The 24,718-nt window shown below is 48.8% G+C and overlaps 1 protein-coding gene across 4 annotated transcripts in view; it reads left to right on the top strand.

The window, feature by feature from the left end:
- The first annotated feature begins 996 nt into the window (after nucleotides 1–996).
- The window catches only part of CDK6 (cyclin dependent kinase 6), a 179,372-nt gene continuing 155,650 nt past the window's right edge, over nucleotides 997–24,718 (top strand). Inside the window, exons 1-2 of one of the 4 annotated variants that reach the window (XM_040964675.1) lie at nucleotides 997–1,082; nucleotides 3,867–4,381. In XM_040964675.1, coding sequence (XP_040820609.1) covers nucleotides 4,155–4,381 — 227 coding nt within the window. In that variant the 5' untranslated portion in view covers nucleotides 997–1,082; nucleotides 3,867–4,154. The other 3 variants (XM_040964673.1, XM_040964676.1, XM_040964674.1) reach the window with 3 other exon arrangements.

Genomic DNA, 24,718 nt, shown 5'->3' with positions numbered 1-24,718 from the left:
CGCGGTCCTGCTATCCGCGGCCGACCCTACTACGCCTTGCTCCTCTGGAACACCTCGCTGCGTCCCCAGCCGTTTCCAACCACGTCCTAACCCTGAAGCCATGGTCCCTCGCCGGGGACTGTGGCCCACAAAGTGCCTGACAATTTGCAAACCATCTCCTTCGTCTGCAAAGAAGATAGGGCTTTGTGAGGCCGAAAGGAAGCGAAGGGAAACAAAACAAATGTAGCTCACGCTCCAAGTGAAAAGTGCTTGGAGAGATTTGTGTTTTCCTTTCTGCAAGGCACCCAGCCAGACTTGTGTGTGTGTTTTTTTCTTTTTAATAGATCAGAGTTATTTTTTTTTTCGGTCTGATTTTTCAGTTTCTTGGAAAATGTGGGCATTTACCACCCTCTCGGGCCTCTTCGCGCTGGGGCGGGCAGTTGGGTGCCCGTCCCTACCCCGGCTGCCGCAGCCCCCGCCTCGCCCTGTCAAAAGCCCAACTCCAGGCGACCCTGGGGAGGGGAAACTTCGCCGACGCCCGACGACACGTCCCACTCTTCCTCGACTCGCAGGATCCCCCAGCCCAGCCTCTCCGAAAGCCGGAAATTTTCACTTAACCGCCACCCTCCCCCCCGCCTCGCCAACACTCGGCCGCAGCCCCCCGCTCGCCCCCGACTCGCACTGGCAAGCTGGGGCGCAAGGAGGCAGCGAGCACCGCCGCGGCTCGGCCGACTCTCCTCCCTCCGGAAGGCTTTAATTTGCACACTTGCTCGCCGCCGCCCAGCCGCGAGTCTCCCCCCAGGCCCCCGTGGGTCCCGGGCGGAGTCGGCCTCGCGCCTCCCGGCCCCCGCCCCCTCGCAGCCTCCCCGGCTCGGGCCCCCCAGCCCCGGCCGGAGCCCCCCGCGGGCCCCCGTCCACCCGGCGCGCGGACGCGGGCGGCGCCCTACGCCGTCCCTCCGCCCTCCGCCGCCCTTGTGCCCACCCCCTTGCGGGAGCGAGCGCTGCTAACTCCTTCCCCAGAGTCCGGTTACCTGCTCCGCGCGGCCGGGGCCACGTGCGGAGGTCCGAGGGACACCGCAGCCCCCTGGCGAGGCGCCCCTCAGGTGAGGCGCTGGGAGTTCGGATCTGTGGGCTGCGGGGTGGGGCTGGGGGTTCCAGGTGGGGAGGGGGAGCTCCTAGGGCTTGCCGGGGTTCGAGGCCCGAATGGGGGTGGGTGGTGGGTTCGGGGTTGAGTTGCGGGGCGGCAGAGGCGGTGTGTGTGTGGAGGGGGAACTGTGCCCTGAGTCGTCTCTGTTAATTAACCCCTTACGCTCTGACATGGGGTCAGTTACGGGGGGCCGGTTTGGGGGAGATCGAGGCGTGGTTGTGACAGAGCGACACGCAGTCAGCGGGGAGCCCACCGACGCGAGGTCCTTGGCAGCGCCACGCACCCGTGCGCAGACACCCACACGTCGCCCAGCGTCTCCGAACGGAACTGGAACTCCTTGGACTCCGCGCTTAGGGCTGAGCGTGCAGAGCCCCGCGGGGCTCCACGCTGGAGAATGCGTTTCCGCACCCTTGGGCTCTTCCCCCACCCCACCCCACCCCACCCCGCTTCCACGAAAGCTCCCTTCTGCAGCTCGCCTCGACGCGGACCGGGGCTTCCACGCCGCCCGCCGTGAAAGAACAAATGTCCACGCAGGCTTCCTGCTGGCAGCCCCCCTCTTCCCTTCCCCCTCGGCTGCGAGGCCCCCCATCCCCCCCGATCAGCGCTCGGATCGCGTGGCCAGGCAGCCCCCTTGGAGCGGGGTGGGGGTGGGGGGAGCCCGCGCGCGCCCGCCCCGGGTGCACGTGGGCGCATCTGCGTGTGCGCACACACGGGAGGAAGCCGCGGTCCCCGGCCCCCCGGCCGCCGCGCTGGTGGCGACCCTCGCTCGGGGAGCAGCACATGAAGGATTTCATTGAGTGTGAAGACAGAGCCGAGACAGAAAGCAGAAGGAGGCGGCCGCAGCCTTTGTAGTCGCGGTGGAATGCGGAAATGTTGAAGCACTATGTCAAACTTTTTTGAAATGGGGTCAAGTCACATTCAGCCAGCGTGGGAAAGCAACAACAACAACAAAAAAAAAGTGGAGGGGGTGTGGGGGGAGGCCCGGCGAGCTGCCGTTTCCCTCGGGCCGGAGCCGCCAGTCCGGGGGGCGCGGGCTGGAGCGAGGGGGAGCGGCGGGCGGTGCGGGGCCGGCGGGCGGGCGGTGCGGGGGCGGGCCGTCCCCGCCGCTTCCTCGGCCGGCGAGCCGGGGCCCGGGGGAGGGGACGCGGCCGGGGCGGGCCCGGCGGCTCCCCCGCTACCTGTGTGGCCCTCGACCTGCCTCAGACCCCCTGCGCGGGCTCCGGGGGCGCCGGGCTCGCCGCGGGGCCGCCTGAGGGAGGTGCGTGTGAGGCGCTGCCCTCGCCCTGCTCCGCCCGCCGGCCCGGGAGGTCGTGCCGCTTCGCTGCGGGCCCGGAGGCGAGCGGGGGCCCGTCGCGGCGGGGCAGGTAATGCCGAGGTGTCCCGGCCCGGGGTGTGTGTGGGGGGAGTGCGGACAGGACACGCGGCGAAGGTTCGGCCGTGGCCGCGGCGGCCCGTGAGGTGGAGAGGGAGGTGTGTGTGGGGGGGAAGGGAGGCTCCTTCGGCAGCCGAGCGGGGAGGGCAAAGTTAGGGTACCCCCTCCGGCGCCTTGTTGCGCTTTGGGGGGCTCTGCCTCCCGGTGGCCCGCCGGACACAGCCGGGGGGGCGGTCTGTGAGGAATGGGGAATGAGGCGGCCGCCTGCGCCCCGCAGCCGTCGCACCGAGCGGTCGGGATGGCGGGTTTCGGCTCCGCGGGCGCAGCCCCCTCCCTCAGCCTCCCCTCGCCGCGCCCCCGGGAGGCGCAGTCCCGGCCGCCCCCGCCCGGGAAGCTGCTTCTGGCTACGGTTGAAATCGGTTGGAAATTGGGGGGCGGGGGACGAGTCGCGGTCGCAGTGCCTTCCTCCTTGAGGGCCATCCCCGCTGGAGAGGACCAGCCCCCCAGGAAGGCGACCACCCCTCGCCCCCACCCCCGGCATCCCACGTGGGGCGCTTCCCCGCCGGGGCCTCTCGCTCGCCCACCCTCCCCGACCAGATGGCTCGTTCTCCTGGCTTTTCCACCAGGGAGGTCTTCCTCCGAAGGTCGGCGGCCCGATTCCCTTCCCAGCTGAGCCCCCCCGCCCCCGACCAATTTAAAATGTGCGCGAGCCCCTACCAGGTCTCCCCCGTTAGAAAAACTGAGACTGGAAAAGAAAGGAAGCAATTTCCGAGCAGATGTCTGACCACCCCTTTCTTGCACACTGCCAGCATCGGGTTACAGGGTCCCGGGAGCCCCCACCCACATTCTGCGGGGCCCCACGCGGGTGGGCCCACAAGTCCCGCCTCGGCTGCAGCCTGCGCGCTGCCCTCCCCCCGCCTCCGGGGGTGGCACCCCTGCCCCCGCCCCATCCCACCCCGGCTCTGGCTGCGCGGCGGGCCCCGAGCGGCGCAGAGGGTCCCCGCGCCGGGAGATAGGTATAAATATGAAGCCGTGACATTGACGCGCCCGGCGCCGCCCCTCCCCCGCGCTCCCGGCACACTCTGGGCCGCTCGGCACGCCCCCTCCCGTTGCGCGGCGTCCCGCGCGGCGCGCTCATCCCGAGGGGCCCCTGCAGCCTCGCCGCGCGGACACGGCCCCGGCCCTGCGGGGAGAGAGCAGCCGCGCTCCGCTCCGAGGAGCCAGCAGGCCGGCGTGGGGGGCTCGGGCCGCGGCGCGCGGTAGGGCCGCGTGGGGGGCTCCGCCGAGGAGGGGAGGCTGGAGGGACCCCGAGGTTGGCTCCCAGGGCTCTCTGACTGTCCTCGCGCTCCTTGTCCCGTCTCTCTGCAGAAGTCGCAGAGGCTGCGGATCGAGACGCGCTCCGGTTAAGCAGACTATGTAATCGCGTGGCCGCGGGTGCGGAGGACTGCGCTTCGGAGAGGGAAGAGGAGGGATCGGCTCGCTCCCCGGCTCAGCAGGCGGAGTTTCGGCGCGCCAGGGTTGCGCCAGTCCCGCGGAGAGGTCGCTGCGAGCCTGCGCCGGCGACCGCGAGAGCTCCGGAGCCGGGGCTGCCGAGTAGAGCGAGTCCGAGCCTTGCGGAGCGCAGTCCCCGCCGGACGGGAGCGACGTGCAGGCAGCATGGAGAAGGAGGGCCGCGCGGACCAGCAGTACGAATGCGTGGCGGAGATCGGCGAGGGCGCCTACGGGAAGGTGTTCAAGGCCCGCGACCTCAAGAACGGAGGCCGGTTCGTGGCGCTGAAGCGCGTGCGGGTGCAGACGGGCGAGGAGGGCATGCCGCTCTCCACCATCCGCGAGGTGGCGGTGCTGAGGCACCTGGAGACCTTCGAGCACCCCAACGTGGTCAGGTGAGCTGGCGCATCTGCGCGTCCGGGGTGCGGCGAGACCCTGTGGCTAGGGCGCAGTGCGTGTGCTCCGGGGCCGCCGCTGGGGCCGTGCGGGGGATGTGGGTGGGTGCCTGCTCGGGAGACAAAACCACGCTAGTCCTCGCATATTTTTCGCGGCTGTGGGGAAGGGGATTTTGTTTTTCTTTCCTTTTTTTTTTTCCTTTGAGACTGCAAATGAGAGGGAGCAGGTTGTGTGATAAGCAAAAAGAAAGTTTTCCACTGTAGGGTGGAAGCCTGGTACAAATACGGTCTTCAAAAATGCAGAAACGGATAAGAATGTATTTGCTAATCACACCCACAGTTTCTCTGTATTCAAGTTGCACCATAAGATTGGTTCCCGATGATCCCAGGAGTTTCCGGCCAGTGCCTCGGGGCCCCCAAACTGTCACCTTGTGGTTGTCATGGCTGGCATAGCCCTTAGGCTGCCACTCTGAAGGCTTGGGTTGAGTCCGAGGTGTGGGGGTGTCAGATTCTGAACCTCCGGTCCCGCTCTTTGTTGGCTCCCTGGAGGAAATGGGGGGAGCAGCAGTCAGCCCTGGCCCCACCCGTGACTCCAGTCTCGCCATGTGGCCACCAGTGTTCAACGAAAGTGCGTGTGTGTTTTCTTAGCGACCCTGGAATTTCCCCTTTGTGCCGGGGCCGTGTGTGTTTGTATTATCCTTTTCCTTGTTAAACAGAGGTGCTGAGCTGCGGAGTCCGGAAGGAACGTCCTGGCAGACGCGGCTCATCCTGTCCGAGTGGGGGACAGGCCTTGGAGTCTTGATCCCCTCTTCTTACTCCTCTAGAAGTTCCATTCTGCAAATAGTGTGCCTACTGTGTGCACTGCTGATGACATGATGTAAATAAGCATGGATAAATATTTTTGTGAAAACCCAAACAATGAACATTAGTCACCCTGATGGAGAAACTGGGGCTGACCTTTGGAATGCCAAGTCCCCAGCCAAGTGTCCCCAGAACCTTCCTGGGAGGTTTAGCCTTCCCGCCTTACTCTGGGCTGGGTGATTTGTGTTGTGTTTTGTTCCCAATCCAGGGAAGGCAGCGGAGAATCATAAATACATAAATAAGGCAGTTAATGGCTGTGAAGAGAGGGCTCCATTGTACCTCTTCATCAGCTTATAAAGGGTAGAGGACAAAAGCACAGGAATCTGGGAGAAGACAGGCTCACGCACCTATTAAAGCAATAGGTTACCTCTCCACTGTGTGCTTTCATTGTTGAAAAAAAACAAAGGCTATTGCCTGGGGGTGGGTTTCCTTGTTAGTATCAGAGGCACACAGAAGGGGATTGCTAGCTTCCTGTGCAGTTCCCAAAGGGCAAATCCACCAGGAGACTTTTCAGACCCCAAAGATAACATCCTCTGATGCGAGGGTGTTAGCCGTGCTAGCCACCAGACACCATGGACCAGACAGGCTCTCAGCTAGTTGCACACTCCTGTTGCTGGGCTGGGGCCCTCCTCATCTTTGGATTCATCCTGCGGAGGCCAGTGTGTCTTCAGAGAGGTGTCCTGGAGCCACAGGTAGGATTCTGCATGATTGGTTTCGGGAGGCTGTGCCTGGGAAGCGACCACAGGATGCCAATTACTAAAGTCGTCTGTGAGTGGTGATGTGACCTTTTAGAGTTCATGAGCAAGGTGAAGGGAGATGATGTGTGTGAGTTTGAAACAAGCGCTTTAGGAACCTAAGAATGGCTGGTGGTCCTGCAGAAGTGGTGGGACCCCTTTGTCCTGGGCCAGGTTCCCAGCCTGTAGCAGTGCATTTGACTTTTTTTTTTTTTTTTAGGAACAAATCTTATTCAAACCCAGATTAACAGGCATTGGAGCCCGAGAAGGCACTTGAGTATGCAGTAGCTGGTGGTTTGTCCAAGAAAGCTGTCAATCATATACCGTGAAATTTGAGGAAATTATCCATGATGTCACCCTCCCGAGCTGCAGATCTCTGCTGTGGTTTCATTTCCTTGGTGTGTCTCCCACCTCTTGCTTGGGACAGCAGTTGGCGCCCCGTGACTGCCTGGCTAGACTGCTCCTTAACGGAGTTGAGAGGTGGTTTGTCTGTTCAGGCAAGGTCAGGAAATGGAAGAGAAAGGGAGCGAGGGGAAAAAAGAGAGAGAGACAGAGGCAGAGAAAGGTATCAGAGTTTGACCCCAGACCCGCAACTTGTTGCCCCGGGATTAGCTCTACAGGTTGATGCTTGGTTCTCTACACATTTCTTGAAAGGACAGATGCATTTCTGCGTGCCCTCCGAGTCATAAGTAATTGGTTGTAATTACAGGCCCTCCCCACAGATAGCTCAAGCTCTGCTTGAAGGAGCGTTACAAATATATTAGAATTTTTTTTTTCCTGAAAGTTGAAAATTTCATCCTGATGGACTTACTAGGAGTGCTGACGTGTTGCTGCCGGCAGCAGCACAGCCTGCGTGCGCAGAGACGGTGATTTGAAATTCCTGCTTACCTGCGTTTGATGAGTCCCAGGCCCAGGCTTGATTAGCCAGCTAGTGTCCAGGATGTAAAGCGACTCCTGTTTAACAGTTACTAATCCCAAATCCTAGAGCAGTTGCCAGAATCGGGTGAAGCTGTGTTGATTCTTTTCTGTCTGAGTCATGGAGAGAAATCGTGTGCTGGTCACTAGGTTGATTTCTTCCCCCAGGAGTGCTTGAGGGCCAGCTGTGTGCCAGGCACTGTGCCAGGCACTGCCCGAGGCTGGGATCACAGCAGCAAACAAAGCAGCAGGAGTTGCTGCACTGGGAGGCTTACCTTGGAGTGGCGTGAGCGGTTCCTTGTTTCCTCTTGAAATGTGCACCTGCCTTCCCTTTGGTTGTCCTGTTGGACTCCAGCAGCTTTTTAGAGCAGCTAATGTATGTTGATTGAGAAGACTAGGTAGGCAGGACACTCATCAGCATCAAATGTGTTTTTTGACGGTTGACTTTCTCTTTAAAGACATGCAGATCAGTCCATGTGAAGGTGTTGACCTGTGACTAATACGTATGAACAAGTGAGCTCCCTTTATCCAGCAAGTATTTAGGCAGGACTAGGAGACCAGAGTGCTGCGAGAGCCCCCTGGATACATCACAGCTTTGTGCTGCCACCCTCAGATGCCCACCTGTGGCTGGAGACATGATAATCTAGGGTCACGTGCCGAAGAGGTGCACAGCCGTGATGGATTGGCCCTGGGAATTCATTTTATTAGTTTAACAGTAAGCTGATAATTCATACTCCATTTTTTATTCTAGAAATTGATGATCATTGCATATCCATGGACAAATCTGTGATATCTCAGTGTTTAAATATGCTGAATTGATATCAGAATACTGCTTTAGTAGCTATCACACACACATACAGCTCAGTGCTTGTTTAAGGAGAATTTTCTAACTTTCTGGTTTTTTTTTTTTTGAAAATGCCAGAAAACTGTAGCATGAAGGAGAATAAAATTGATTTTCCCTAGAAAAACAGAATTGCTCATGACCAAGGTAGGAGAAATATGATGTGTTATTTGACTCAGTGCCAAGCCGGGTCTGCAGGTAGGTCTCCTTTGAGTAAAAGTGTTTTGTGAATATTACGTTTATGAGGACTTGTTTCAGTGCAAGCCAGAAAAGCAGAGCTTAGCTGTCCTGTTACACAGTGTAGGCAAGATGTGTTTGTTCCTTCACCTTCAGGATTGTTAGTAAATGCGGACTGTCCCTGCAGTGTTCTGCTCTGGCTCTGCAGCAAAGCCTGATGATTCCGGTGTTTGACACTTGTGGTTGTATTTGACGTGCAACTGTAACACGCTAGGGATTGGAACTTTTCTATGAGATCAAGGAGAGGGAAGCTTGTGTAAACTTTGCTCTGTTTAAAACATGAGTAGGGGTCAGAGTCGTGCACTGGGTTAAGCCTGTGATGCCAACATGCCATATGGATGTTCCTGATTCAAGTCCTGGTTTCTCCACTGTGTATCTGGCTTCCTGCTGTTGCCCCTGGGGATGAAGCTGCTGTGTCCTGGCTGCTGTGGTCCTCTGGGGAGGGAAACAGTAGATGAAGGATCTCTCTGTTTCTCCCTCTCCTTTCTGTAACGCTTTCAAATAACATAGATTTAAAAAAAAATAGTATAGGTAAATGAGTATATATAAAAACAGACTCTTAGAAGTAAATCACTCTGTAAATTGATAAAAAAAAAAGCCCACTTCACTGCTAATTTAATGCTTAGAATTGTTTTTAAAGGTAAAGGCCTAACTATACTTAGATACTCTATCATAACAGTGTCTTGAGTGTTAGGGTTGGAAGACATTTTGTAAATTTTTCAGCCCCTTTATGTTACAGATACATAAACTAAAACCAGCAGTCAGCAGCTTGTCTGTCAAGCCTTTTGAAAGTTCTTGACTTATTCTCAAATAAGCTATCCTGTTCTTAACTCTGAGTAACAGTTAAAGATTTCACTTAGGTAGAAAGTGAATGAAATGAGTGCATTTCTAGTTTGGAAAACATGAATTAGATGTGGACAAAGGTGATGACTTGCCAGGAGTAAATGATAAGTGAGTTAAGAAAGTTGCTGAAATGCCCCATAGAAAAAAATTAAGATCATGAATCTGCTAAAACTTTGCTTTGAACAAGTTCTTTTTTTTTTTTTTTCAAGATCTACTTATTTTTATTGGAAAGACAAATTTACTGAGAAGGAGAAACAAAGAGAGAAAGATCTTCCACCAGCTGGTTCATTCCCCAAATGGCCGCAGTGGCCGGAGTTGAGCTGATCTGAAGCCAGAAACCAGAAGCCTCTTCAGGGTCTCCCGTAAGGGTGCAGAGTCCCATGGCCTTGGGCCGTCTGCCACTGCTTCCCAGGCCATAAGCAGGGAACTGAATGGGAAATAGAGCAGCTGGGACATGAACCAGTGCCCATATGACATGTTGGCACTTACAGGTAGATTAGCTTTCGAGCCATGGTCCCAAGCTTGGGATTCTATTTATGCTCATTTAAATGGCTATCATTAAGTAATTCTATAATCATGAATTCATTTTAGACAGTGAACAGTAGGAGCAGTTGAAATACTGAGGATTTGTCTCATGAATGAAATCCTACATAGTTGAAATAAACACCCTAGTACTTGAAAATGAAGCGGCCTGTCGGTGTCCAGACATACGTGCAGGTGACCTCCACATCCTGGGGTCTGATCGCTGGTTGTTTGGCAGGAGGTGGCAAGTGGTGAGTGGCTCTGTTTCCGTAGGAGGTCAGTTCATTGTGGGCTTCCTGCTGTAGCAGAAGGCAGCACAGGTGAGGCCTGAGTGCAGGTGAGTGGGTGACTAATTGGAGAAGGTAGCGCGTGTGTGTGTGCGCGCACGTGAGTGTGTGAGGAAGGGAGGGGTGCTTCTCCAAGGCCTGAGCAAAGCAACACTGAAAATGGACACTGGTGGTTTCTGACAAGCTTACCCGCCTGAAGGTCGTCAGTTGACGGGGGAGCTGTGGCTGCTGTGTCTGCAGGGGCCGACAGGTCAGCACCCGGAGCGGATCTGTGGAAGAGCTCATGGGCAGTTAGAAGGTGACCAGTTTGTTGCCAGAGTGGACATCAGCTCTCACCTGAGAGGTGGCAGTAATGGCACAGCAGGGCATGTGGCAGGAATCTTTGCAAGTATACACCTGTAGTGGAAATCTGAACCTTCTTAACCTATCCTTTGCCTGAAATAACTTGCCGACATTTGGATGAGCGTCAGCAGGAAGCTGGAGCAGAAGGTGAGCTTGGACTTGATCCCAGGCAGCCTGACAGGCAGCATCCCCATGACAGCGGCATCCAGTGTGCCGAGGTGCCTGCCCCAGCTTGAGCATTTGCTAGTTGAAAGGGGTCTTACATTTGCCTTTGGTCTGTGAAGGGTTTGTTTTGTAGATAGGAAACAGAATGATTTTGTTATTAACTTGATCTTTGATCATATCCCCTTTGTAGGTACAAGGTAATTGAGGGTGATTGTGACTCAGTCAAAGCTTTGCAAGCATTGTTAGCACACCAGGGTTACCGATGTCCTTGCGTGCCAGAAGCAACTCCGTAAGATCTGAAACTGTTCACAGCTTAATGACTTTGCTCACTTGACAAGCACGGGTCTTTTATATCCATCAGTAACACAGTGTTCATAAACTAGTGGTTGACTAGGAAATATCTCCTGAGTGAATTACTTAAATAAAATAAATTACATTATAAACCACGTATATGAGCACTTTTCATCCCTCTAGAGTTCTGTGCATTAGTAAGCCTGTTTCTGGCTAACACTGATGTTGAGAGGATGACTGGGTATTCGTTTCATGTGTATACACATGAAGTCTGTTTAGTAAGTACTCACACGTATTTTAAACTCTTCCTTACTGTCCTTGTTTTTTAAAAAAAAAAGATTATATATTTGGGACCTGGTGCAGTAGCCTAGTGGCTTAGAGCCTTGCAAGCACTGGGATCCCAGTTCTAATCCCAGCTGCTCCACTTCCTATCTAGCTCCCTGCTTGTGATCTGGGAAAGCAGTGGAGGATGACCCAAAGCCTTGGGACCCTGCACCATGTGGGAGACCCAGAAGAAGCTCCTGGCTCCTGGCTTCGGCTCCACACCGGCTACTGCAACCACTTGGAGTAAGCCGGTGAATGGAAGAGCTTTTCTGTCAGCACTCTCTCTGTATATCTGACTTTCCAATAGTAAATAAATAAATCCTTAAGAATATTTTTGAAAGAGACAGAGATATTCCCCCTTCACTGGGTCACATCCCACCTGCCCAAAATGGCCAGGGCTGGGCCAGGGTGAGGCAGGCCTGGGTCTCTTACATGGGTGGTAGGGTCCCAAACACCGGGCCATCAGGAGCTGCTGCCTCCCCGGGCGCCCTGTAGCAGGAAGCTGCGCTCTAGAGCCGCGGTTGGAACACAGGCAGTCTCTCTTTGTTCTCCTTTTTTTTTTTTTTTTTCTGTACAGTTTATTATTTGAAAGAGTTACAGAGAGATGGGAAAAGAGAGATCGCCCCTCCACCAGTTCACTCCCCACATGGCTACAACGGCCGAGTCTGAGCCAGGCCCTGGCTGGGAGCTTCATTCAAGTCTCGTGCGTGGGTGGCAGCTAAGTCCTCTTCCCTGGCTTTCCCAGGCTAGGACCAGGTCAGACAAGGTCCAGGCAGGGAGCTGGATTAGAGGTAGAGCTTCCAGGACCTGAACAGGCCCCTGTGTGAGATGCTGAGTGCGCAGGTGCCAATTTTCCCTGCAGTGGCATCACATTGACTCTGAACCTAGGCAGTTCTAACAAGGGGTGAGGGCATCCTAAGCACTCCGCCATGTACCAGCTCCTGACTCTGCATTTTTTCCCTCTATTATTAGCATAAGTTTTGATAGGATTTTCTTGTGTTCTGCTTTTTTATGTTTCCTGAAGACAAATGTACTACTCTGTTTCTGCCCATGTACTTCCTTCCATCCACTTGTGGCTTTAATTAGGACCAGTGTTGTGGGCTCAGGCTCCTTGTGGCTCACAATAAAGTGACAGTCATCACTACTCTTGGCACCTTAGTGAGTTACTGTGATCACAGGAAATTATGTGTCCAATGACCAAGCATTTCCTAGACGTAAGGTGTAATTAACGAAGCCACTTCCTGCCCTCGAGTGGTATATAATTTCATGGAGGACACAGACTGGAACTTGGAGGGTCTGTGGAACTTGGTGATGGACTTTGGCCTTCGTCACACATGGAAGGTCTGGATGGAGCTAGGTGTTTCTGAAAGGTGTGTGCTGGGTTTGTAGTGATTAAAGCAAAGTGCGATTCGCACCTGGGCAAATCCAGTTGGAAGCCAGTGCCTGGGCTGCCCAGTGCTGCCTCCTGTTTGTTGGCGGACTGATTGATGGGGTGAGGGTCGTGAGAACATGTGTCGAGACAGGTGGGAGTCACGTGAAGCCCACTGTGTTCAGAGAAACGCAGAGGAGTCAGTCTCTGCTCTCTTTTTAAGAATTTTTAAATCTCAGCAGAATTATTCACTTTTATGTCACACATTGGAATTTCTCCTTGTTTATTTTCAGAGGCTGTGCTGTGGCATGACTGCCCTCTGACATTTAAAATTTGGTCCCATGTACGCTGTTTAAATCATTAAGACGTCCGCGACAAGGAAGTTCTCTTGAAAGAGCCCTGAACACCGAATTCTCTTTGCTTCCTTCTATTGCTAAGTCATGTCACAATTGCAGCATTAGGCATTCCTGATGGTTAGTAGAAGACGTTGACTTTTCCTAAAATGCTTTTATTTTTAGAAGGTATAAAGTATAAAGTTGGAAACAGTAACACACTTAGCAACAGAATAAGAAAAACAGACTACATTTCAAGGGCTGACTTAAACTTTTGGGTATTGGCTTATTTCAGAACTTTTTCATGGAAATCGAGAGCCTGGGTAGTTTGAAGTTGTGGATGCTGCAGTATACATTCCAACCGTGTAGAATCCCATGAAGAGGTCATTAAATAGCCTTGGGTGAAAAAAAAAGGAATAGTTTCTTGTTGAGCTATGAGAAACCAAGAGACATATTTAGGCATTGGATTGGAACAGACTCCTGAGGCTAAGCTAAGTGTGAAGTCCATGTACAATGTGTAGGTCCCATGAAGAACAAAGAACACTTTTTTTTTTCTTCACGCATTAAGGCACACAAAAAAGTTGTGACATCCTGCTTGGAATTACCAACTGTTGTAAGCCTATAGGATTTAATCAGTGGTTATTTAGTTAACTACTACCTCATTAGACTAGAAGCGGTGCCAGTTGAGTTTTCATCCAAGCGAGTTTTGCAAGGGGAAACTGTTTTAGACACATTTCTGTCTGCCTCAGATGGAGCTAACTCTGTGCGATGGCATGGATATCCAGAGCCCTGTGAGCGCACTGACCTGGTGAAACCATTTCCAGTCCTAGAAATAGAGACATGGAGACAAGCCTGAGAAGCAGCTCTGGTTATGAAAGATGCGCTAGGCTCCCCCTCCTCCTCCCTACACACATCAGTTGATATAAAATTAGGAGCCGCAGCTACCAGAGGGCAAGTAGAGGGTGGCATGAGTGTCCATGTCTCTGACAGTACACTCGTTAAAAGGAGAGATGAAAGTGGCAGAGGATGGGCTCTGTTGGAGTGAGAAAACCTGGGAGAGGTCCTTGGCTGACTTCACAGTCATCTGAAAGCAGATAGAAATCGTGGGCCTGGAAGGGCCCTAGTGCAGACACAGGGCAGCACCCTTACAATTCTCTAATTACGTGACCTTGCTGTCTGATGGCTTTTTCTTGGGGACTGTGCTGACCATCTCTCCCTGGCCCACTGCACCTCTCACTGGAGTATTTGTTGGAGATTTCCATTACCCATTAGAAGGTGTCTGCTTCCCGTTAGGCAAGCAGCTCCAGGAGAGAAGGGAATTTCATTCACTGCTTTGTACCCTGCCTCAGTAGAATAGTGCCTGGCTCCTAGTTCAGTAACTGTCAAGTCCATGACTAAGTGAATAAATAGTCAAATGGTGATCCAAGACTTTCTGCAGTAGTTTTATTGACAATAAAAATGTTAACACCAAAATTTAGTAGATACTTTATTTTTTCTGTTCACTAGCATTGCATTTGAAATGCTTTAGGATTATTCAGTATCTAATAATTATGATAGTGAATTGGATTCTGACTTAGACATTAGGAGTTACTTCAATAATGTGATCAGTAGGAGGTGAATTGTTTGCTTGCGAGACATTGCTATTAAACTACTTCAATTAATGTTTTCATTAAAGTGTGAACATAATTTTTATGTCAGTAATAGTAATAGTTTGATATTGTAAATTCTCATCCGTTTTTGCAGGTTTGGTTTAGATGTTTTAGTGGAGGTTTGAGGTCATGATTTCAGACTCTGTGGGCTATTAATTTTTATAAAAACATTGATGTACTTTAATGAGTTTATTGTGAGCTATAAAGCCCTGGTAGCAATGGCTATAACTTTCCTTACTTAGAAGGAGGCCTGAGTGGCCAGTCCAAAGATACGCCTTGCCATAGGACTGTACAGTCTGACCCTGACAGGCGCCTTCCTTTGCTTACAGCACTTGGTTGTGATCATCTCACGCACTGTGGTATGTCAGTTATGACCAACAGAAATGAGGCAGGGAGAGATAATGGTGAGTAGAAAAGAAAGGAAAATGTGTGATGGTTCCCATCAGTTGTCAAGGACAGGAGCTGGGAGTTTTTTATTTGAAGTAATTGCATTTTTCATATGAAAACAACTTTTGTGGTTAATACGATCCCATGTTTAGGGGTTGACCCTTCTGTGTTGATGGATTTACAGGGTGGGAAACTGAGGCAGAGCAGGATGCTAATGGCCCATCTCCACTCCAGGATGTGTGGCACATGAACTAGGAGTTTGGAACATCAATTGATGTCTCTACCCTTGATGGTACCTGTAGGCAGGTGTGATGTAGGCTGTACTTGAGTTAGGCAGTTGGTCAGGACACCCACAGTGGGCCTCTCCATGTGGCCAGGGATTTATTTCAGCATTACTTGTTCAGACTAGTTGGACATATTGTGGATACAGGCACTGTTAATTCTGCCACATTTGTTGAGCGTTAGTCTCCACTGATTCAAGCAGTTATAGAGCAGCTATTTTTAGAAGAAATACTGAAAAAAAAAAATTAGAAAACACCCTCTTTTTACTCATAATATTGCTATTTGATGATTAGTGCAAAAGGACTTAACAATTAAAAAAAAAAAAAGACACCTGTTCCAGCTGGCCTTTTTCCCAGCTACAGAGTTCTCTGTTTTTGATGCTTCTAACAGTCACCCCTAAAACTCTAACCCCCACATGTTGCATGCTAGGGTATTTAAATTTCAGGTACTATTTGTTGCCTTCTTTTCTGACAATTGAGTATTTAACTCATTATCACTACTTCCTATTTGTTTCTTGCACCTTTTCTGGATAGAGACATCTTTATTTTATAGACTAATTGTAAACAACAGCGCCAAACATCAGTGTTTTTATTCTCTCACTTTGGCAGTATCTCTTGTATCTCCATTTAGCCCGAGGAGAATATTTTCTCTCTAACCTTTCCTTTCCCTTTGTGCTTCTTTTTAATGTCACAATTTAAATTAACTGCTCTGATGTAGTTGTTGAACATGTGCATTCTGCTCTCCTTCTCTGCTTTGTGTAAGGATTGATCCTTGGGAATGGAATGGCAAAAACAGTGCTGACGTTCTTGTGCCTACATACAATACAGTGTTTCCTTCTTGGTAAACCTAACATTATAAGCCTACAAGGCTGATGGAGTCCTTCTTTCTTAAATACAGATGTAAGCACTCTCTTACTGTTCGTCATTTGTTTCAGAGTTTGTGCCATCTGGGGGTCTATGGTATGGCTTAGTGGGTTAAACAACTTCCTGTGATGCTGGCATGCTGGTTGGAACCTTGGATGTTGTGTCCACTGAGGGAATGAACCAGCCCACAGAAGCTAATCTCTGCACCTTTGTTTCATAACTTTAAGAGCAAACAACACAAAAAAACCCATGTCATGTTGTATTTCTTGTTTAGGCCATGATCTTGTACCATTTTGTTTTTCCTGGAGTTTATAATTGCCTTTATATTTTTTGCCCTGTTTGTTCCGCAGAAGTACTGTTAGGTGGTCTCTGGTGTTTCATGCAGTTGAACATTCTATGGAATCTTTCCAAGTGCATATTGACTTTATTTCATTTTAAAATATGATTTTTTCCTTTTTATTTGTTCAGATTTCTTTTTAAGGTTCTTCTGTTGGTCAAACATTCAGTCCTTCAGTTGGGACTGCTGTGTCTCTTACGTTTTCCTGTTTTATTTATTATTTGTTTCCCCTTTATATTTTTCTGCGTTATTTCTACATGTCAATTGAATTTACTACTTTGGCAATTTCAGTTTTGATTTCAAAGCCTCTTTTTTTGTTCTTTGTGTGTTTTTGAGTATCTTGCTCTGTTTTTTTGTAGATATTGCTTTGACATTCTAATTTTTATATCAGCTTTTAATTCCATTTTTCTGTGAACATTTAAATAATTATTTTGCATGTTTTAAATGGCAGAGAGACAGAGCAGACAGAGTTCTTCATCCCCTGGTTCACTTGCCAAATGCCTGCAACAGTCAGGCCTAGGCTAAGCCAGAGCCGTGAGCTAAGAACTCTATTGGGGTCTTCCCTGTGGGTGACAGAGACCCAAGTAAATGGGCCAACCTGCTGCGTCCAAGGATGTGTGCTAGCAGAAAGCTGGATCAGGAGCAGAGCCAGGACTCAAACCCCAGCACTCCGATAAGGAAGGAGGGCATCCCAAGCAGCGTCCTAATTTCTAGGCCAAACGCCCACCCTGTTTTTGTCAGTACGTCTTTGGTTTAACATTTTACTTTTCCTCGTGCTGGATTCCTTAAATGCCATGCTTGCTGATCTTTTGTCTTTTATTTATTTTTTTAACTGATTCATTGAGGTGTACCTGTATATGGTAAAGCATATCCATTTCAAATGGGTTTTGTCAGATTTCTGTGCCCGTGTCCCCACGGCCACAATTCAGATCTGAAATATTCCCATTGCTGCAGCCATTTTTCCAGGTCCCTGTGCGGTGCCTCTCCTGTAACAAACAGGATCTTGGGCTTTTTGCATTTGACTCTCATGAGTAACATTTTTGAGACTAATTTGTGTTCAATTTGTATAGTTCATTTTTTTTCTCTTTATGTGAAAGTGCCACAGTTTGTTTCTCATGTTCCTGGTCAGTTTTGTTATTTTCAGTTTTGGGGTATTTTAAATGATATCATTAAGAATGTTTATGTGCAGGTCTTTGAATTGTTATGACAAACACTCATTTCTTGCGTACCTGGAAGTGGATTACATACTGTATGGCAAATATATACTTACTTTTTAAAAAAGCTGCCCAACTTTTGCACACTGATTGTGCCATTTCTGCCATCAGTGTGTGAGGGTTTCATTTGGTTTGCATCCTTCTCAACACTTGGTAGTGTCATTCTTTGCCCTGTCAGCCATTTTGGATGGGATGTGAACTGATGACACGCTGTGGTTTGGGTTTGCGCTTACCTAATGACTGATGTGGTTGAACATCTTCTCATTTGCTTATTGGTTAGTCTGATACCTTCTTTTGGGAAATGTCTATACAAATTTTTTTAAAGATTTTTTTTTTAACAACTGAGTTGTATGCTAATCATTCTTTATGTACTCTGGAGCCATCTTGTTGGTCAGCTGTAGGGGTTTTTTCCCTACATTTTTGACTTTTTCATTTTCTTAATGGCATACTCCCCAAAATACTTTAAAGTTTCCAATTACAGCTTTTTTTTTTATACTTTGTGCTTTTTTTGTAATCTTTGCCTACAAGGGCATATGGAATTTTCCCTGTGTTCTAGAATTCTTTAACTTTTGTTTCTGTGTTAGTACCGTGCTGCATTCTGGCTATATCTTTGTGCCTGGTTTTAAATAAGAAGAGGTTTGTTTTTCCTATATGGATATTGAACTCTGCCAGCACCATTTGTTGAAAACACAGTGCTTTTGTCATTTTTAATTACCTTGGCAGCTTTGCCAAGAATCAGTTGGCCTTATAAAGTTAGGTCTGTTCTTGGATTCTCTGTTCCATCCCATTGATCCATGTATCTGTTTCTTTGCCAATGCTATGATGTTTTGATTACTGTGCTTTTCTAGTTGATCTTTGTGAAATCAAGTAGTGTTGGTCTCCAACTCTGTTCTCTTCTCCACAGTCCTTAATGGATCTTCTTTTTCCCTTGTATTTCCGCTTAAGTTTATCAATTAATATGAAAAGTCCCCTTGAGAGTTTAACTTGGATAACATTTAATCTTTATTGACATTATTGAGACTTCTGATCGCAAATATCGTAAATCTTTCTGTTGTCAGTCTTTAGTTTTTATGATAAAAGTCTTGTCTGAATTTTCTTAAATTTATCCATATACATTTCACACCTAATGGGTTCCTAATGTTTATTGCTAATGTGTAGATATAGTTATATGTGTGTGGGGGGGTGTTTTTTAGGATTGATTTATTTGAAAGGCAGAGTTACTAAAAGAGAGAGAGAGAGATAAAGATCTTCCCATCAGCAGGTTCACTCCCCAGATAGCTTGAAAAGCTAAAGTTGGGTAAGGCTGAAGCTAGAAGCATCTTCCAAGTCTCTGATGTAGGTGGCAGGGGCGCAAGCATTTGGGCAATCTTCTGCTGCTTTCTAAGATACATTAGCAAGAAGTTGGATCAGAGGGGGAGCAGCGGGCCAGCATGATGACTGAATTAGCTAATCCTCTGCCTGCAAGCACTGGCATCCCAAATGGGCAATGGTTTGTGTCCTGGCTGCTCCACTTCTGATTCAGTTCCCTGCTTATGGCCTGGAAAAAAAACAGTGGAGGATGGCCCAAGGCTTTGGGACCCCTGCAACCATGGGAGAGACCCAGAAGCGGCTCCTGGCTCCTGGCTTCAGATTGGTTCTGCTCCAGCCGTTGCAGCCATTTGCAATGTGAACCAGCAGAAGGAGGATCTTTTTCTGTCTCTCTCCTTCTGTCTGTAAATCTGCCATTCCAATAAAAATAAATAAATCTTTTTTTTTTTTTAAAAAAAGGAGTGAATCAGGTAGGACTCAAATCAGCACTGGGATAGTGGGATGCTGGATTGTTAGGCAGCATCTTAACCCTCTCTGCACACTGGGCCCTGACTTTGATTTATTTTATTTGTTTCGTTGCACTGACTGGTCCCGTAGTATGCAGCTGAACTAAAAGGGATGAGGTTCCCAACTTCCACAACCTGGAAGTGACCCATCAGACAAAATTGGACACTGCAGCTCACTCCCCCATTTTCCCACGTCAGGAGTCCAGTGCTGCACTGGTTTCTCGTGTACTTGCTCATTTCTGGTTGCCATGGCGGGCGGGAAGTATACACCTGTCTGCTTTGTATGTGCAGTTGTTTTTCTGAAGACTCAGTGAGTGCATGGCTGGCCAGACGCTGGGCTAGCACCTTTTCCTGCCTCTCAGCGTTCCTGTCTGCGGAGCCTTGTTTGGACTTGGGAACCTTGGGATGGGATTGCACTTCACAGACTTCACTTGGAACCCGTAGGAGAAGCCCAGGTTCTCCTTTAAGGTCTTCGGGCCAGGGATGGCTCTTGGGATGCTGAGTTTGTGCAGTTATTCTGTGTGGAGATCTGTTGACTCCCCTGGTGGGACTGCGCTTTCTCCACTTTAATCACACCTGCTGACTAAGTCCAGCTCCTGCTTCCTTCTGTTTCCCTTCATTAGCTCTAGCATGGTGATCTCTCTTCCAGAGGTGGGGTGGTGGTGTAGGAGCATGCCATTGATGTCACTGATTTGTGAAAGTGGTAGGCACATCCAGATGGATTATTTGATATTAAAAACCAAAGATCATTTTGAAGTAAGAAATACTTACAGATTTTGATTTTTAAAAAATAGAGAATTACATTCCATGATCCTGCATTCTCCGCTTTGGGGAGTCCGTTTCTCTTTGGTGTTTTCCTCCTTCAGTTTGCTTCTGTTTATTTCAGTCATCTAGAAAATTCACTAAATTCAGGTTACTTTTTCTTATTCTATGGCAATGTTTTTAAACTATGGATTTTCAACTTTCACTTCAGTAGCTTTTGAAAAAGAAATATTTGTGATGCATCTCCCATTTTGAACTGAAAGCCATGTCATGCATTTCTTGAAATAGTGATTTTTTTTTAAGATTTATTCATCTCCAAGCATTACAGAGAGAGAGAAGGAGATCTTCCATCCACTGGTTCACTTTGAAAGTAGCCACAATGAAGCTTCATCCATGTCTTCTGCCTGGGTGGCAGGGGCCCAAGCAGTTGGGCCAATTTCTCCTGCTTTTTCCAGGCCATTAGCAGGGAAGCTGGAACAGAAGTGGAGCTGCTGGGACACAAACCAGTGCCATGTGGGATACTGGCATTGCAGGTGGTAGCTTTGCCAGCTGTGCTACAGTGCCTACCCCTAAAATAGATTTTTTGAATAGTTACAATATCATTCTGCAATTCAGTTTGCATCAGTGATTGGGAGCCAGAAGGATTGCAGCGTGGGGCTGAGGTTGTGGCACGGTGGCATCTAAGTCTGTCTGCTCTGCTTCTGATCCAGCTCCCTGCTAATGTGTCTGGGAAAGCAGCAGAGGGTGGCCCAGGGCTTTGGGCCCCAACGAACGTGTGAGCATGGCTTAGGTTGCAGCCTCTTGGGGAAATGAACCAGCAAATGGAAGATAGTCTATCTCTGTCTCGGTCTATCTCTCCTAATCTCTCTATAACTCTGCCTTTCAAATAAAGTTTTTAAAAGTAGGGGGAAAATTTTTGCAAAGGTGGGTGTGGGGGTTGCAGGCTGAAAATGGCTCTTGCCCAAAGAACACTGTGCTTCGTGGGTCTGTCGGAGGGAGTGGGACGCTGAGAAGTAGCTGCACATTTCACCAGGAGTGCCAGGCTGGAGAGCAGCTGCTCAAGAAAGATACAGGGATCATTGGAGACCTCCCTTCTCCCTGTTTACTCACATTCCTCAGTTCCTGGGACAGTGGAGTCATCGGGAGAGGAGCCATAGTTGCAGAAAGAACATTGTCTCATTCTCTGACTCGTTGCACCTGGCTATCGAAATTCATTGTCATGCTCTGGGCTTTCATACTGCTAATGCAGCATCCCAAAAGCCAGCAGCTGGCACAAACTGTAACATGCAGGAAGTTAATTTGACATCATATTAGGAATGTTTGCCAACTGATGTTTCTTGAGGGAACAAACTGGAAAACACACACACACACAATAAGCCCACTATGGATTTATTCTTTGCAGGGATTTCCTGTGTCTGATCATTAAAAGGAATAAATGGTGCATGCGAATGAGCTGCTGCAGATTTAAGTGAAGCTTGTTGGTTGCTCAGGTTTACTCTCCATGGTGTGTTTTTAATGGAGACAGGAAGTGAAAAAAGCAAGCTCTGTGAGGTTTCTTTCTGTGAAGTCTCAGCCAGTCTTTTATATTTCCCATTGAGGCTTTGGTGACACAAAGTATCTGTTGCTGCTTGGCTGTTTTCAGAGAGGGAATTTCCCCCCATGTTCCTCATCTCCCCCAAAGAGCTGATTACGTGCTGGAAGCTGCAGTCCGTTGTGCACGCTTGTGAGGTCAGCGTCATTCTGGAAGCTCCCAGTGTACGTCGTTCTGAACTGTGCTCACGCCCTCATGGCCGCGTCCCCGCTGCTCTCCCTGCACTGTAAGGACACGATTCTGTCGCTTGTTTTCCCCCCTCACATTTGATGTGGTAGTTTGCATACAGCTGCAGAGTAGACAGTTACCTTTGAAAGGAACATTTGGCCGCTCTAATTTGATTAAAGAAAACCACCTCAATCATTTCTAGACTGAGAGCGTTTTCATTTTCACTTGGCAGTAGGAGTTGGGAATGTACTCAACTGCACTTAGATATGTGGGGGAGCAGTTGGGGAACAAAACCAACTGCTCCAGCAAAGAAAGCTTTGGTGCAATGTGTGTGCGCGTGCGTGTGTGCGTGTGTGTGTGTGCGCGCGTGTGTGTGTGTGTGTGTGTGTGTGTGTGTGTGTATTCCTTTCAGGCAGGCAGTATTAGATGAAATTGATTCCCGTTCTCTTTTACTCCTAGATTTTCTACGTGCTCTGTGTTCACCTTTATCTCCTTGACATGGTTATTTACTGATTCTCCAGCAGACTGATTCTGGCAGGGACAGGTTCCTATCTTAAAGTGATATGAAGACCTTGGGAGCCTTAAAATGTAATCTCTTTTACCCTCCTTGCACACAAAGAAAACCCCAAATTTTCAATTACTGTGGATTGCATGGGCTTTCTTGGCTGCTGGCCAGGAAGGTTAAAAAGGTTTTTTTAAGATCATGGGCCCCTGTGCAGGCCAGGGTTGGGAATTTAGTTAGAGCTGACTCGTGTGTGGGTTGTTTGGTAAGGTGCCTTGGGCTGCTTTTGTCCCAGCTCCACTCTGGGTCACAGCTTCCTACTAATACGCGCTGTGGGAAACAGCAGGTAAAGTTGATTCCAGTTGTTGGGTCCCTTCTGCCGATATGGGAGACCCAGACGAAGTTCCTGGCTGCACTGCAACACCTGCCCCTGCCTATACTTTTTTCTGCTGCTTCTTTAATAGACATATCTAGAGATAGAGACAAGCACGTAGAACTTACTCTGTGAAGCCGTGTTCTCTGTTGAGTGAGGTAAAGGCTGCCCGACACCTTGGCATGGTTGGGTTTTCTATAACCTACCCCAGGCCACTAAGAAAAGGAAGGGAGAATGATAGGTCAGAGGAAGTAGGCTCCTCATTGAGCAGTAAAAATGCTGATGTTGCATGGGCTCATGATGACTTAGCGCATCCTGCTTCGGCTTTTCAGCTGCGCTTCTGCTTCGTGGCGTTGTAGGACCTTGGTCCAAAACAAAGGTTTCAAGGAATTTTTGATTGCTTCTTCATCAACAATTTGGAATGATTTCTTCTTGTCTGTTTTTAAGGTATGAACTATTCCATTTCACTCCTGATGGGATGGATCCTTTTTATTCTAAAGATGTTAGCACTCTAAGAAGGTAACTTTGATTCCAGACTACAGATAAATGTATCCATACTTATCAGTCTTACTGCCACTGATTTGGTCTTGTTTTGCGTATAGTCTCCTGGTTAGAACAGGAATGAAAGGAAACAGGGATCAGCAGCACAACTTGAGCTGTAGTGTTTTTATTCCTCAATTTTCCACCCAGTCTTAGTGAGCAGAGAGGCCGAATGAGCTGGAAACCCTCCTGGGTCGGACGTTTGAGTCCCCCATTAGTTTCTGAATGGTGCAGCAGTGAGCGACTGGACACGCATGAATGAGTTCTGTACTTAGGTCTAGTCCAACTGGTTAGGCCCTCAACTTAGGAAGACCGAGCAGAGTTGGAGACAGAAACATTCAGAGGCACTGGAGATTTTGCCTGCCTGAGTGTTCCTGGGCTGTCTTAACCTTAATTATAGGTCATGGCTAAGAGTCTGTTGGTGTTGAATTCCAATGTATTCAACAGTTGATGAAGCCATTTTATAAACTCTGAGAGATGACCCAGGCTCAGTGTTTCTTTAGACATAGCTCTGTCATTATGGAAAACCTTAAACCAGCGGTGTGCAGGGGAGAAGCAACTGTGTGATGGGACAGCGCGGCTGTCCTTCACGGCTGTTAAATGTGCGGATGTCTTTTTGTCTTCACAATGGTTTCTGAGCGGCAGGAATTTCTGGCCGACTGCTCTCAAATAAGCAAAAGTAAAAGTTCGTGTAGAAAACATAGCCCTGACCTTTTTTTTTGCACGTGTAACCCAAATGAAAAGTTAGCTTTGAAGTGGAGTCTTGTTACGTAACCATCCTGCAGATATGCAGTGGTATGTATTCCTCTGAATGCCTTCCACTCAGAAACATTTTTGTTTGTTTTTAATCCTACCAGTTGAAAATGGATTATGTTCTGGTTGTTCATCCAACCACCCAACCTCAAAATACTTGAGAAGTGACATGAAGAGCTTAATTCCAAAGCATAAAAATTTCACAAGGGTTTTAACCATTGGAAAGTTAAGCATGGAATTTCACTTCGTTAATGACAAAAACAAGAAAAACAAAACAAAACGTGTAATGGATAAAGATAGAGTTTAAGAATGCAGTTTCTGCGAGGCAGAATACCTGTCCAGTCAACAGATCACTTTTAAAGAGTATTGAATGGTACTGAAAGGGCCTCATGTGTTTGAGGCATGTCTGAGGCACTCCCCCCAACCACGTGGCCAGCTCGGTGCACTCATCTGTGGCACCACACATCCCTGCAGGCAGTGGTGCCCAAGGTAGGCAGGTGCAAACAGAGATGCCAGAGATGCTCTTCAAGATGCCAGACAAGTGGTGGCATATGCTGAGGATGGCAAGCTGCTGATGCCTGCCCACAACAGCAAGAAAAGGGATGGTTTCCTCCGTTTAGGGCTTTATTCCTCCTGACTTTATTGATTGATTGATTAATTAATTTATCATTCGGCTTTATTGGAGCCGAATGACTAAGCATTCTGTATAGTGTGCTGTAGCAGGAAATCCTACTGAACTACCACCAAAAGAGCAAAATACTATGTGAGGCTTCTGACTTTTTCTTTCTTATTTGGGCTTTCTGGGAGACATAGGGACATCTTTCTGTTAACCTATTAATTAAGAAATAATTAACTCCAGTTAATAAGAATGTTCAATAGGAAATTGCTATCTCTTTTGAATATGGTCATTTACAACGAACCAGAATATGATAAAATGCATATAACACTAAAACTTGTAATTTAATTCTTTGTTGAACATTGAGAAGCTAGTTCCAGTATTATGCTTAATTGTAATCCTACTTAAGTGGCAATTAGGATG

The sequence above is a fragment of the Ochotona curzoniae genome, unplaced genomic scaffold (assembly GCF_017591425.1).
Source record: "Ochotona curzoniae isolate NIBS_2020 unplaced genomic scaffold, NIBS_Ocur_1.0 scaffold_3835, whole genome shotgun sequence".
NCBI lineage: Eukaryota > Metazoa > Chordata > Mammalia > Lagomorpha > Ochotonidae > Ochotona > Ochotona curzoniae.
Note: the sequence above shows the minus strand (reverse complement) of the source record. Positions and strands in the feature narration are given on the sequence as shown.